Below are 15870 nucleotides of genomic sequence, written 5' to 3' on the forward strand. Positions count from 1 at the left end.
TCCCCTGCACTATAGCTGGGAACTGTTAAAGGGGTCATCCCATAGACGGACACCCACGAGTCATACAGCCCACGAGTTCGACATTGAAAACAGGTTCATGAGTCATACAGGCTCACGAGTCGATCATACAGCCCATGAGTTCAACACTATAAGCAAATAAAGCCCAGGAGTTCGACAGGTAAATTACTAGTATACAGCCCACGAGTTCGACATAAATATACAACACGGGACTTAATGTGTCGATCTCGTGGGCCCTGTTAGCTTAGTGTCGAACTAATGTGCTGTAAAATATGACTCGTGAGCTGTGTAACTCATGGGCTGTAATGACTTGTGAGCTGTATGACTCGTGAGCGTCGGTCTCGTGACGTGCACCCTTGTTAACCCTTTCTGTGCCATGGACTTTGGACAGTGTGTATAATGCTATGGGGTGTTCTGTGCCAATCAGCAGTCAAAGCATACAAAGGGTTAATTGCTTCTCATGAATTAAACCAAAGGCCGAAGAGCTACACCTGTCTTTTGTAGTTCAGAACAGAACGGACATCTTTGGATACCACAGCTCTGTTGGATGTCAAATATATCGATTGACTGCTTGCTTGCCTGCTTACTTGATTGATTGATTGATTGATGGATGGATGGATGATTGATTGATTGATTGAATTGATTGATTGATTTTGATTGATTGATTGATTGATTGATTGATTGATTGATTGATTGATTGATTGATTGATTGATTGATTGATTGATTTTGATTGATTGATTGATTGATTGATTGATTGATTGATTGATTGATTGATGGATGGATGGATGGATGGATGGATGGATGGATGATTGAGATGATAATGAATGATTGATTCGTTGATGATTTAGGCCTATTGATTTTATTTCTGCATTTCTTTTTTTCCCCGTAACACAAAGTTGATTGGACAAAGTTATTTAATAGGTTACAGTATTATATTCAAGCTACTGTTCCAACTTATTGTCGATTAGATAGGCATATTGCTCCTTATAGTTTTCACACCTCACGCACCATAAGTTGCAGGGGGGGGGGGGGGTACGCCCACCGACACCACCACCACACACTGGAACAAGAATAAAGATATCCACAGAAAAAGGACATCACAACAAAACCTACGAGTTCCAAAAGGTTGCTTCATGTTCGCCACAACAATGCCCTTAGAAGAGTTTCATCTTCCTAGATACTAGACTCCATCTTCCACCTCCCTGACTCTTCCCTTCTTGGACACACTGCTCCCTGAAGAATCCCTGCACATGACATCTTAATAGAATACTTTAAGGATACTGCTTATGGTTGTTGTTGTTGTTGTTGTTGTTGTTATTGTAGTTGTTGTTGTTGTTGTTATTGTAGTAGTAGTTGTTGTTAAGTTGTTATGTTGTTTGTTTGTTTGTTTGTTTGTTTTTTTGCGTACGATTCGTGTTGCCTGCTTATCACACAGCTAGCTCAGGGGACTCCATGATTATGTAATCGTTTAGTGCGTTGCAGTTGGTGTAACATGTGTACGTGTGTGTGTCACCGTATACGTGTGCCTGTATCACCTTTGCCACCACGGCAGTGCATGCAGTGCATGAGAGAGGGCTCGGATCAACTCGAATTCACCGGCGAATGCTAGACACAGCGACGTTTGAGTTTGGATAAAAATGGCAACTTCACTGGCTCAGCAGGCGGCTGAAATACACAACAGTGGTAATGATTATCTCTAACTTGATTAAATATGTTTTATCTGTTGATATTCAACATACATGCGCGAGGTGATAGTAGTCCCACGTACTTTATTTCATGTTGGTCACCGCAACTAGAGTAATGTTGACTTGTTGACGTCGCGCTGATCATTTGTTTATGAAGTTGGAATACTAGGATGGAGTAGGACACAACCCTGTCGCTGTACAGCAGAAGTCTGCTGTGCTTCGCCCGGCGTGTGGTCGGGCTAGCGTCATCTCACCCATTTGTAATTAGATCTAGACCAGGCATGCATTGTAATTATTGGCATTGCTGAATTGGAGTGAAGATGTGCAATTTTAGCAGCTCAGTCAGGCAGACTACAACTTTACAAGTAACTGTAGTGTAACGCATAAACTTAGTAACTCTAGCTCTAATTTCGACCAGCAGCCCCAAACGCGTAGCGTAATGGGGCTGTGGACTGTAGCATTCAGGATCACGACAGGGGTAGTATGACTGGATGACTGGATTTCTCCTCAACAATGAATCCATTGACACACCAAGATGATCTCGTAGGTTGCTTAGCATTGTTGATAGCTATCACTGCACTTTTGGTGGGATTAATTTTGTAATGCCAATACTCCGCGTAGTTGAAGGTGACCTCTAACATCTATTGCAGCTAGCCAGTCTGGATATGAAACTTAAAGAGATTTTCATTAACTAGATCTACATCTATGATTCTAGTCCAGATGTAATCAAAGAGTGTAGGATCTTTGATGTAATTGTATCTCATTAAATTCTTTCCATTTTGCCGTAGGTTCCGGTGGACAGCCTCAAATTCCTGATGATGTTGAATTTTATCAACCATATGAAGGTTTGTTGTCATTGCCACATTGTCTCTCATTATTGATATTGTTATGAATTTGAACATGTAAAAATTTAAGAATCAAAGATAGAGTGTGTCATTGAATGATTGAAACTGAATTCGGTGTGAAAGAAAGAAATATCTGAAATGGCATACACTGCGTAAAATGCATGTATCTGTGTGCAGTTTTCAACACATCTTCTTTCTTCTCCATATTAAACTATGAGCACTCCATTTTTTATTGTTCTTGTTGTAAAACTGCTAAAAATAATACTAACAGCCAGATTGGAAGTTGAATAATACACAATTCTTTTGTGTGTACCCTAGAACTGTGAAAGTAATGGAATTAATGTCAGGATAGTTCATGTTTTGTAAACCTCTGGCAAACAGTTTTGAATGTCTTGTCACAAGATGTAAGAGTATTGTGTATTTGGTAAGCTGCTCTGAGGGGAAAAAGCTTAGTTACTTGATGTGGATATTTGCAAAAGCTTAGCATTTATTTTGTTTACCTTTGAAGCATCACGTGATGTCTTAATTCAGTAAAGTGATCACGAAATCAATTAATCATAAAAAAGGATAGTCAGCTGTGTTAAGCTTCTGAACAGGTCTACAATATCTCACAATTAACTGATTTTTCTGTCTCTTTTTTCTTGTTTCTGTTGGTGCACATGTATTTCAACTCATGTTGTGTATGTGTGATGCATTGAGCTGCATTGCATATTATGGAATGCTTTATTGAACTCTGTGGATTTCTATTAGAAATAAGAAAAGCTGATATAGCCCATAATAATGAGAATTTTCTACCCTATGCTGTGGATTGAGTGCATGAAATTGAATGGAATTACTTGAGCATTTGTAAGCTGAATGTTTCTTTCATTTCCCAGTGGACCAGATCACATTGCCTGAGAGAGCACAGTGTCTTGCCGTTAAAGCTTTCCTCAAGATGTGTGACATCCCTTTTGTGATCAAGCTCAGAAGCAATGCAGAACATATGTCTCCTTCAGGTATAGTGTGATTATGCTCTGTCAGAGCAGCAGTTACACTGGGGTCCCGTTACATAAAACCTGTTATCAGTACCACAACTGCCACATTTCTGTGACAAATTTGCTCTCAGCCAGTCAGATGCACGGATTTCAGTAGTTTATAACAACTATTGTAACTTGTTATTGATAACAAGTTTTATGAAACGGGGCCCAGTAATAGCATACCATTTCTTACACACTCTCAGTCTCTTACTTTCCATGTCTTTCTATATATTCATCATTGTTTTATCCTTGTATCTGTCCAGCTATCTATATATCCATCTCTCTGTCTATCTCTTCAGTGGAAGCTATTTCCTGACGACAGATACCTGAGATACAGTTTGTATTTAAATGTTTGCTATTAGTGGACTACGTGGATAGAATTGGCTGAGTAGAGCCTACCCTAATCCCTGATTACTAGTTGGTTCATATCATATCTAGAAATCATTTCAGCCAGGTATCCATTAACAGAGCATCATTTAGTTATGCTTCTCTTTCTATCTGCACATTTCTAGTATTAAACAACAGTGCAATTCTGAAGTGGAGATCTAGTTCAGTGTTGACAAATTCTCTAATGAGGAAGGTTATCAAATCTTAGTTACCTGGAACTAAATTTCCTTTTTCTTGTTCCTAGGAGTTCTTCCCTTCATCAAGGCAGGATCCCAGATCATCTCAGAATTTGACCCAATTGTGGAATTTTTGTCAATGAAAGTAAGTACACCAGTACATGCTTCATGTTATCAAGCAATAATTTCTAATTTTGCCAGATACCATTGAAATATCTGATATGGGCAGTAATGACCAAGTAAAATGTAGAATGATTTGATAGACATAGCAAAGACTTATATAGTTAAAATATCTTACTCAGTACTGAAATGAGATTTCAATAGTATACAAATAATGACAGCTTGATATTCGGGGCACAGTTAAAAATTATGGGCCCAAGGTGATGTGAAAACCATAACTATGCCCGAAGCAAAGCTGAGGGCATAGTTATGGTTTTCACAGCACCTAGGGCCTACATAATTTTAACTGTGCCCCGAATATCAAGCTGTCATTATTTGTTTTATATACCGAAAATGTAGATTCCGAAATATAGATACCGAAAATATAGATTCTAGTCTCTTTTACAGCACTCGTAATCAACGCTGATTGACAGCACGGCGGTCATATCATTGGTGCGTACATATGAGTGATCTATGTGTACGGGGTTGCGACTGTCTCCAAACCTATTTACAGGGCACAGTTGATTCTACGCCTTGGGCACAGTAAATCATGACGTCATTTTGATCAAAAATGGGGCACAGCTATTTTCATGACTCCACTTTTAACCAATCAGATGAGAGGAATCTATATATGAGGTATATAATATACAATATGTGAACCATGGATAATGTTTTAAAGGTGCTGTTTACCATTAGGAGCACTGATTTAAAAAACGTTTGAAAAATCGCATCTGATGCATATGCGTAGGTCATTTATATCACAAAACATCCTACCATATAAACATTTGGCAATAAAGCCTAAAATGTAATTAGATTTCACTAACTTTCTCAATAAACCATAACTGTAGACGGTTAAGTGTAGAAACATTTTTTATGATAAGTATTGTTCACATCTTGTATATTTCAACATTGATTATACTTGGTCAAATTTCAACAGTGGTTGTTTCTATCCCTAACTCACATTTTAGGACTATTTTGAAGCACTAAAGCTGGGTTTTGTTTTATCTGCAAATTTTGAATAATGCCTTTGTGATAAGTTGAGTGTTAATACAGAAAAGAATGATTACAAACAACACTGCTCAGTAATAAAACTCACTGGGACTCAAAACCAAGCCATTCAAAGGCAGATCAGCTACCGATTGAGCCATCTTACTGCCCTTCATGTCATTGTGTATGAGAAAGGAGAAAACTACTTGGCATTACTTCGTGAAATAAATGATAAAAATATAAGTGATCAATATCACAATGGCAATATAAATGTATCACCTTTTTTTTTTTTACGTCTTCATCATATCCTCCCCCACTTTCTCTTTCTCAAGGGTGTATCACTGTCTGAAGAGCTGAGTGGTGGACAGAAGTCTGAGATGAAGGCGTACATGGCATTATCCATCAACAGACTCTACTTGGCCGAGGTAAATTCAGATTTTATTCTGAATTCAAATAGATGGTAGAATCAGGGTAGAGGGTAGATTTCATAGATTCACCATTGGTTATTGTTACTGCTTTGTGTGTGTGTGTGTGTGTGTGTGTGTGTGTGTGTGTGTGTGTGTGTGCATGCATGTGTTTGGTGGGGTTCTGCTAAAATCAAAGGGTTATGCAAGTGCTGTATTTGTCGAAGTGTTCTGCTTGAAGTTACTTTTGGCTGAATTTTTAGACACTTTCCAGCGGTTTCATGAGTCATCAGCTTCCATAATTTATCAGTGGAATATATCCAGGTCATTCATTACCAGGGTGGCAAAATGATGGTTTTAGGTGATTTCATCATATAACCCAACTGCAGACTTGATAACAAATTGAAAGGGAACACTGCTGTATTCTCTATTGTAGCTTTGTACAAATTAGGCTTTACCACACAAATATGAACATCATAATAAGACATTGTGTAAGCACATATGCTGTCAAACCGTGTGAGTTTGGTGATAGCAATATCATCAGGATTGCCGCTGTCTTCGGCTCCTGTGCCAACTCAAAATCTTGTTTGTATTTAAACCTTGTCCCTGTTTGTGTCTTCTCTTTCATCACCTTTACTGTATCTTCCTGCCCCCATTTTCCCTTCTCTTTATCCTGCTCATCTTCCTTTTGCTCTCCTTCCACATCCTCCTCTTTCCATTCCTCCTCCTCCTCCATCTCTTCATCTTGTTTATCCTCCTGATTCATCTCTTTTTCTTCTCCTCCTCCTCCCCCTCCTCCATCTCTTCATCTTGTTTATCCTCCTGATTCATCTCCCATTCTCCTCCTCCTCCTCCTCCTCCTTGTACATTCAGTTGTTTCTTGCCTGGAATGTAAAGAAGACTGCTGACGAGGTGACAAAGCCCCGCTACGGCTCCCCTTACCCCTGGCCCCTGGATGTCATCCTACCTTTCCTGAAGCAGCGAGAAATCATGGCCTACCTGAAGGCACAAAGCTGGCATGACTTCCTCCCTGAACAGGTAAACAGGTGGCAGACTTGTTGACACAACATTTGCTCCTGGGACAATTGCTCTGGTCTTGTTTTCTCCAAGGACTTAGGGTTGGGGTTAGGGTTGGGGTTAGGGTTGTGATAGGGTTTTAGCTTTAGTTTGATGTGAGGATAAGGATTAGGGTTAGGGTTATGTTTGTTGGAAGAATTATGTTTGACTTAGTGTACAGATATTTCATAGGAGCAATTGTCGCAGGAGCAAATGTCATGGAACCATAGGCTTACTCCTTCCAGTCTTGGAACGGAAAGTGAAAGTGATATGAAAACAAGACAAACAAATCAACACAATTTGAGTAAAGCAGATCAGTGCTTCTTCCATCATGTTCATGAAGAGACCCACTGATCCTAGTAAGGTATGTATATTCATTCAAATCACCTATTCCTGCTAACTGCAAAAAAGTCTAGTACAGTGCACTCCCGTTGCAATGAACATGGTTATAGCGAAATTCCGGTTACAAGGAAGTACAAATTCAGGCAGCAACGAAATTTCAATATAACGAAAGAAAATTGCCTGTTCCGAGGACTATGTTATAATGGGAGTCCACTGTACAACTGGAAAGCAAGTCACACTTCATGATTGGTTAATCCTATCTGTGTAAGTTGAGGTTAATTTGCACATACAGTATTTGGTTTTGTTAGATTAGGTCTGTCTCGAGCATAACTCGGACATTGCCAATCTTTTGACTCCTTGTGATAAGTATACACATTGGAGTTTTTGTGTGATAAGAGTACATGTATGCTTGTTTAGCGGTCCTATAGTAGGACCTGTTCTAAACATCTTTGAGACAAAGAAAGAGCTTGTTCTATTGTTAAGTTTGTTTTACAATGTATTTTTAAAGCTATCATTTTTTTTTTCCAGGTCTGGGCCTTAGTTTCCTCCATTGGCTATACAGCTCTATACAACACAGCTGTGTGGTTGTACTGTATGTTGATAATGTGACACATTTCTGTTTATCTCTCAATCAGGTGTATGACGAAGTCAACCTTTGTTGCAAGGCTCTGTCTGACAAGCTGGGCGAGCAGAATTTCTTCTTTCTTGACAGGTTTGTACTAGAGTCAGTCCATGTCAGCACCATCTTGTCACCTACCAGTGACATAGAGGGCTCTTGGAGGGATATGTTCAGGATTGGGTTGATGTGTACAAAACATGGTCATAAATAATGATTTTAAAGAAAAGTGATTTTATCAAGGAGAGACAAATGTTTGGTTTGTGGAAATTATCAGAGGAAGAAATAGAAGTAGAAGTGGCTGTGTGTATTTGGTTCAAATATTTGAAATGTCTAATTCAGTACTGATACTGTAGGAAACATAAGCAGACAAATGTGACAATATACATTGTATTATAATGATAGGCATAATGTGAAGGTCAATGACCCTGTTTTCACAGGTTTTATATTGTTTTCCCAGTGCATTTTTTGCTTCATGTACACATATACTCAAAGTGATGTAGTCTTCTGAATGTCTTTGCAGACCAACTGAACTGGATGCTCTGGTCTACGGCCACCTCAAGACTCTTCGGATGATTGAGGCCGAGGACGAACGTCTTGCCAGGATGGTCAACAAGTACGACAACCTGGTGCACTTCTGTGACCGCATCAGGGACCGGTACTTCATCGAACGCGAGAGGAGTAGATGATTCCGTTGCCAGGGAAACGACACTGGCACATCGTTGACTCTTAGACTTATTATGTGTGCTGGTGTTGATAGTTGATGTCAACAACAGAAAAGTGTTATGGGTCAAAGACTGTGGTGTTGCCGCCACATCATTTCTTGTCAAGACTGGACTGGAGTACTGTATATTATCATTGGATGGATCAAACCTGGCTGGGCATGTGTGGTATTCAACTCTGCAGAGAGATATAACACACTCTAAGTCTCTATCTTATCTGCATGCCCCTTACATGAATTCCTGTGATCACTGTCAGCAAGGAAGCAACTACTCTTGCAGTGCCAAGATTGTGTATTTAAGTCAAATGTTTCTTATGTGTAGTGTACGAAACTTTGCTTGATTAACATACTGTATACGCAATACATGTATATTTCATGGACACAGTATTTTGAAACTTGGGTTGCCATCTTTGAGACAACGCACTTTGCTTCTCTGTTATGAGAGGCAATATTTTCATGAGGTGATTAATTTGCAAATGTCAGTTGACTCATGGAATTTACCTAAAAAAAAAACCCACCTTGAAATATATGCAATATCAGGGGTGGATCCAGGAATTCTTTAAAGAGGGGCCCCTTTACTGAAGTAAAGAACGGCGCATGCACCCATCCCCCATTTTTTCTTTTTATTTCTCTTGTTTTAACAAAAAATAAGGGGGCGGGCGCGCGCCCGGTGCGCTCCTCCCTTGATCTGCCACTGCATATACAGTACACACTCACAAAGAATTGTTGATGATCTTACATTACAGGAAACTCAAATTATGGAGGGTTTTTCTCTTCAACTAGATAGAACCACTCATATGTAAATCTTGAAATTGATACTTTAATATGTAATGACATCTTATATCCTGTCTTTGCATTGGTGCAATGAATGTTTATGATGATTATGGTCATTGTGTATTTGGGTTGACTTTATATAACCATATCAAGACTGAATTAAAGAGTAGAGACAGGGTGATGGAAGGACAGGAGTTGCTGGGCTTGATTTAAAGTTATTTTATTCTCAGCCAGTTTTAGGGTTTTTATCACTCATCTCTGTATGGATGCCTGGTGATAAGGGCAGAGTGTATTGCGATGTTGTATCCTTGTCCATGTCACAGGTTTTAATTGTTGCACCACAAACAAATAAACAACTACTATTGTGGTACAATACTGCAGTTTTCACAAGGTTTTTGTTTTCTTGTCTCTGTCCAGGGCTTATTAATAGATTTAAAACATCATGTAATTCATGACTAACTTTAAGAAAAATGTTCAGTATTCAAAGGCAACATTAACAGTCATAGAACCGAATGACTGTACAACGTAGTGAAATGATCCATCCATGTATCTATGAGTAACAAAAAGAACAAATACATTCAAAATGAATTTAAAAAAAGACACTATACAGTCAACCTTGCTTAAGTCGACCTCACATTTATAAGTCTAATAACTGCCTTGAAGTCGAAGGTCTTTTCAAATCCTCTTCTCTTTATATTCTGTTAATTTTAATCCCACATAAGTTGAATTTTCTCTAAGTCATAGCTATTTCTTCAGTCCAAATAGATTTGACTTAGGCAAGGTTGACTGTGTAAATTTCCACCAGAGTGTGATTGTTTGTCAACTTGAATGAGGTTGACTGCTTTTTCTGCAGATGTGAAGATAAAATGTTCTGCTCTACATGTACTTGTTTTAAGACATTCCTCACATTTTCAGTGATATTTCCTTGTGGAGTCATGACATTGCTCACAATCTACCTTCTTCATGAAGAATGGCAATACACTTGTACACTCTTTTCAGAAGGGAACAGTGCAAACCAAAAACCTGAAAAATGAATTTGAAGTTCCACTTTCATTTTTTTATGCCTCCGCCACGAAGTGGTGCCGGAGGCATTATGTTTTCGGGTTGTCCGTCCGTCCGTCCTTCTGTCCGTCCGTAATGAATTTTGTGGACAAGGTAACTATGGAAACCTGTTGAGGTATCCTAATGAAACTTGGCATGTATGTGTATTAGGGGGTGAAGTTGTGCCTATCAACTTTTGGGTGCACATGCTCAAGGTCAAAGGTCAAAAGGTCAAGGTCAAATACATAAAATTTCACTATTTCCACCATATCTATTGAATGCCTGAAGATATTTTCTTGAAACTTAGTGTATACATGTTTTACCTAATTAAGATTCTCTGGTGAAAGTTTGGGTGATGAGGTCAAAGGTCAAAGGTCAAAAGGTCAGGGTCAAATACATAAAATTTCACTATTTCCACCATATCTATTGAATGCCTGAAGAGATGTTCTTGAAACTTAGTGTATACATGTATTACCCAATTAAGATTCTCTGGTGACAGTTTGGGTCATGAGGTCAAAGGTCAAAAGGTCAAGTAAAAATATTAAAACTTCTTTTTTTTTCTCCGTACCTTGGAAAATTGTTCAAGGTATCTTCATGGAACATAGTACATACATGTACTGACTGGAAGTGATTATCTAGAGAATGTAGGGTTCATGGGGTCAAAGGTCAGGGGTCAAAGGTCAAGTGCAAGACTTCAAAATGTTACTATTACCCTCATATTTATGCAATGCCAGCAGGGTTATTTTTTTACACTTGGTGTATGCGTGTGTAACCTAATAGAAATTCTCTGGAAATTTTTTTTTTTCTCTTTTTGCCTCAAAGGTCAAAAGGTCAAAGATCAAGTGAAAGTGCTGAACTAACTTTTTCCTCCATATCTGGGAAGTGGCTCAAGTTACCTTGAAACTTAGTACATATTATGCATGTTCTACCTGAAAGTAATTATCTTATGAATTTTAGGGTCAAGGGCCAGATGAAAATGGTAACAATTTACTATTCAATTCAGAAATTACACTTTTTCTCCACACCTGTACCTTGAAAATTACTCAATGCCTAAATATATGAATGGGTCAAAGTCAAGTTAAAGTCCTTAAATCCCTAGATACATGCTCTCCTATTCATCCAACTAAACCTACGTCAAGGAAGGTGAACATTCAACACATTTGTGACAAACTTGTCATTCCAATATTTTGCCAATTTTGTGAAAATGTAATCACACAGTGTCCACATGTACTATCTAGACCTATTGGGAAAATCATGCATTATGGCGGAGGCATACCAGTCGCCAAAGCGACATTTCTAGTTTTAATCTAGTAAGCCCAGCCAAATCTGTAATGAGCCATATAAAATGATTTGATTATTGTATACTACTTTATGCAATGAAAATCATGAGTATGTTAGGAGTGAATGCATTGTATCCCTTAAAGTGAAAACAAAGTTCTGGTAAGGGCTTGAGAACCCGTCTGGCACCATTTCATATTTGCTTGCAATATATCAAAAGAGTCTACGTTTTTGGTTAATATTTCCCATTTTTGTCGTTACCCATCGAATATCTTGTTATTACAGCGTTATTCCGCACATTTCCTAGGCATACATTCACATTTTGGAGCAAAATTTGACAACTTTTGCAGGCGCACCAGAACTTTGTTTGGGGTTTAAAAGTCTGTGTTACATTGTATTATGCTACAGTAACGTGGACCAAGACATGTTGTATATAGTGCACAGAAATATGCATTTATAGTTTATTCCCAGCACATAAGGGCAGCTATGCCTGCAGTTGTTTGTATGTATGTGCCATGTGTGATGTGCATGTCTGTGTGTGTGTTTTGTGTATGTATCTTGACCTGCTATCGCAGGATCAAGTACATGTATGTGTTTGTGTATGTTTGCACATGATTGTGGTATGTGTCAGTACAATGCATCTGTGAGTGTATACTCTACATTTCTCAAATAAACCATACAGAAGGAGCTGAGAAGATGAAATGCGAGGTATAGAGTTTGATCGCAAAATGAGTCAAGTACATTCTTGTTAATTTTGAATATTTGGGATTTAAACTGCTAAAAACCCATGTAAGAAAGTATGGAATATTCTTGATCATAACTTCAAGAGTATACCTTGTTATGCAACAAGTGAGGTATTGCTGGAAAGATTTTATTTTGCTCAATATGATGTGGGACTTACTTTAAATTGTTTAAAAATTGCATTTATCTTGTTTTTTTGCTGTCAAACTCTTCATAATTATTCAGGTAAAAATAAAACGTGAGAGATCTGCGAATGCATTTATCTTAACCCCGGGGGGCTCCTTGTACACAGTTATGTTGGTCGCAGTTACATTGATCTGTACATATACAGTGTATTTAAAAAGGTTTTGGAATTTCAGTTTAGATTTTGCTCTAATCACAATATATATTCAAAGTCGATGAATAGGTTTTATATTCTCTTTCCGACAATGACATATAATCTCATGTACAAACAACTGTAAACGAAGAAATTTTCGCGATAAAATAATTTTCGCGATAAAATAGTTTTCGCGTATTTCGCGCTACTTTTGGCTAGCGCAAATTGTAGAATAAAACCAGCGAAAACAGCTTTCACCCACTTTTCAACTTTCAACAATATTCCCCTGCACATACATGTTGAATAGGTTGACAATTGCCCAGCGCGAATTCAAGAACCCGCGAATGTGTTTTTGAGCTGCTCAGTGCGAAAAATTAATCGCGCGAAAATATCGATGTTTACAGAAATGAGAGAATAATGAGATGATGACGTCATCACCTCGGTTTGTTTGACTATGCGATGGTGACTGACGTCAGTGTTTCCTGATTTTGATTTGTCGCTATTCAGTTTGTTTGGATTTTTTTTTTTTTTAACACGAAGCCTAGTTTCCCTTTAAAGTACGATACAAGATTTGCCCTTATTGGAGGCCTTTGCCTTTGTTGGAGGCCCGCTGCTTTTTTCTCTGTATATGCAACCAATTAGTGAAGTATTTCGCAAGCATTGTATTAGTTATCATTGTTATGCGGATGATATACAACTTTATTTGTCTTTTAAACCCACTGTGTCTTCATTGTCATCCGCCATTGTAAAACTCGAAGCATGTTTGCAAGACCTGAAAATTTGGCTTACATCCAATGGCCTTAAACTAAATGATGATAAATCTGAGTTTCTGTTATTGGGATCAAAGCATATGTTAAGCAAAGTTGATTATCAGTCATGTCATGTCAACATCGGTAGCACTTGCATTACTCCGTCGAAAACAGCCCGTAATTTAGGTGTCATATTTGATCAGGAAATGTCATTTCGAAGTCATGTAACTCATATTCAGCGGAATGTTCGATATCAGTTGCGTAATTTAAGTTTCATAAGGAAATATTTGTCTAAATCTGCAGCTGAGATACTTATTCATGCTTTGATTTCTTCTCGGTTGGATTTTTCGAATTCATTGTTGTGTAATCTTTCAAAAAAAGATGTCACAAAACTTCAACGGTTGCAAAATTCTGCTGCCCGATTGTTAACTTTTACTAATAAGTTTGATTCCATGTCACCAGTTCTCCGTTCCTTACATTGGTTACCTGTAGAAAAAAGGATTATTTTCAAGATTCTGTTATTAGTACATCATTCAGTTCATTCTTTTTCCCCAATATACATAAGTAATTCTGTTCAAAAATACAATCCGACACGAAGGCTACGTTCATCATCAGATGCATTCTTACTCCAAACACCCAGAGTAAAACATGGGTATGGTGATCGTACTTTTTCCGTTATGGGACCAAAATTGTGGAATCAGTTACCTCTTCAGTTAAGGGAACTGTCATCTACAGAGTCATTCAAATCCAAACTTAAAACTTATCTGTTCCTTTCATACTGAGGACTGTAATTGCTGTATGTCATTAATATTGGATTAATATTGTATTTTTAATTGATATATGTTGTATTCTTTATTTGGTATATATTTGCTTTTGTTTACCATTTTTTTCTTTGTTGAAATGTTTGAATATGTATATGCATGTAAATATATGATATTTTTTCTATTTTGAAGCGCCATGAGCACTGAAAAGTGGACCTGTGCGCTATACAAGTAACCACTATTATTATTATTATTATTATTATTATTATTATTATTATTATTCTATTTTGGTTTGGTAGATAAGATAAGCATCGTTGATATACCAGTTACAGTAGATATAATCACTATACTTCATCATCCAGGCTCCCTTTCTTGCTCTGTACGCACAGACAGACAGACAGAAACACACACACACACACACACACACACACACACACACACACATACGCACACACACACACACACACACACACACACACACACACACACACTCAATGCATCACATACGTTCACGCAAGAAAAAAGTGTAAGGTCAATGGCATTGCGTCATCCTCTAACAGCTCGGACCACTTATCAACAACACTTCAAGGAAAACCATTAAACTCTCCCAGGTCCAAGTACATATAGGACACACTCTTCCAATAACAATGACAAAAATGATAACTAAATTTAACAGAGGAAGTGAAAGAGAGGAGAGAGGGAGAGCGAGAAAAAAAAATACATCTCAAGGGGAGAGAGCTCAGAAAGAGAAAACAAACTTATACGAGTAGAGAGAGAGAGGGAGAGAGAGATTCGGTACAAATTTCTATCACGCTATTCTGGCATTGTCTGAGATGCTAGGTTTTGATATTCACACACTACACCTGTACAGAAAGAATCATAACACGTAAAGCTGATATCTAATGCTGCATATAATTCTACTTTATTCATTTAAGTTATACTTTTCTTTATCTCTTTTTTTAATTAGTCACTGAATGTAACGTTCTTATCTGTCGGTACAGAGAGTTAAAAAGTCCATCTACAAATTTGACATGCGTTTTCTCTTTTCATCAACACATAAATTATATGGAACCAGATGTGGCAAGGAGAAGCGTGGAAAGGGGAGGGGGTATAGAGATAGCGAACTAGAAACGTATGATACCAGTGCTGATACAGCCATCTTCCCTACAAAATGGCATGAATTTATCATCGCCTGAATACTTCACGGCACACAAGAATGTGCAAAGTGCTTATATACGTAAAGCCCTGATACTCGTTGCGTCATAATTCAAAGCAGTAAAACACTTTAGTTTTATCTTATTTTGACTTGGAAAGTCCAAAGTGGGAAATACAGTATAATTTACCAATACAAATGTCGTTTTTATTGGCATTCGTTGAATGTCAAAATTGTTTTGACCTGTTAACAATCCTAGCCTTTCGTTAAGATACATAAGCACCCTTTACATTAATACAAATTAACCGTGATAAACGACACAGCTATGGCTTTGTTTTTATTTTAAAGAAGTTGTTTGGAAGTTGCGGTAACGTCTCTTATATCAAAGGTTAATAAATCAAGTCCAAGAAAAAAATACTTCTATGATTAAAACCTATATTTTCCTCTCATGATTTTTACCCTTCGTTGCTAGTATTTGAAGAGTTTGATTCCGAAACGAGGTAACTCTACTCTTTTTAATTTCAGATTAAAGCTGTTAAAACCTAGGATATATTTGAAGAGCTTGTTTCTAAAAGGCGCTAAATCCATTGAAAATGATGGATTTAGCGCCTTTTAGAAGCAAGCTCTTCATTTTAATCATGACC

At 37.7% G+C, this 15870-nt stretch overlaps 1 protein-coding gene across 1 annotated transcript; it reads left to right on the forward strand.

Moving 5' to 3' along the window:
* Window positions 1–1561: 1561 nt before the first annotated feature.
* On the forward strand, window positions 1562–9562 carry LOC140237416 (metaxin-2-like). Its single transcript, XM_072317336.1, has 8 exons — window positions 1562–1702; window positions 2493–2549; window positions 3425–3544; window positions 4197–4273; window positions 5607–5699; window positions 6552–6716; window positions 7712–7788; window positions 8216–9562. The coding sequence occupies exons 1-8, from the start codon at window positions 1657–1659 to the stop codon at window positions 8379–8381; spliced, it is 801 nt and encodes a 266-aa protein (XP_072173437.1). The 5' UTR covers window positions 1562–1656; the 3' UTR covers window positions 8382–9562.
* Window positions 9563–15870: the final 6308 nt, after the last annotated feature.

This window comes from Diadema setosum, chromosome 14 (genome assembly GCF_964275005.1).
Source record: "Diadema setosum chromosome 14, eeDiaSeto1, whole genome shotgun sequence".
In the NCBI taxonomy this organism is placed as follows: domain Eukaryota; kingdom Metazoa; phylum Echinodermata; class Echinoidea; order Diadematoida; family Diadematidae; genus Diadema; species Diadema setosum.

Bases quoted from the DNA above. Each gene is read 5' to 3' on its own strand.
- LOC140237416 (XM_072317336.1), top strand. From the start codon at position 1,657: ATGGCAACTTCACTGGCTCAGCAGGCGGCTGAAATACACAACAGTG. The intron at 4,274-5,606 runs GTAAGTACACCA...CTCTTTCTCAAG, and splicing joins TGGAATTTTTGTCAATGAAA to GGTGTATCACTGTCTGAAGA. The intron at 7,789-8,215 runs GTTTGTACTAGA...ATGTCTTTGCAG, and splicing joins AATTTCTTCTTTCTTGACAG to ACCAACTGAACTGGATGCTC.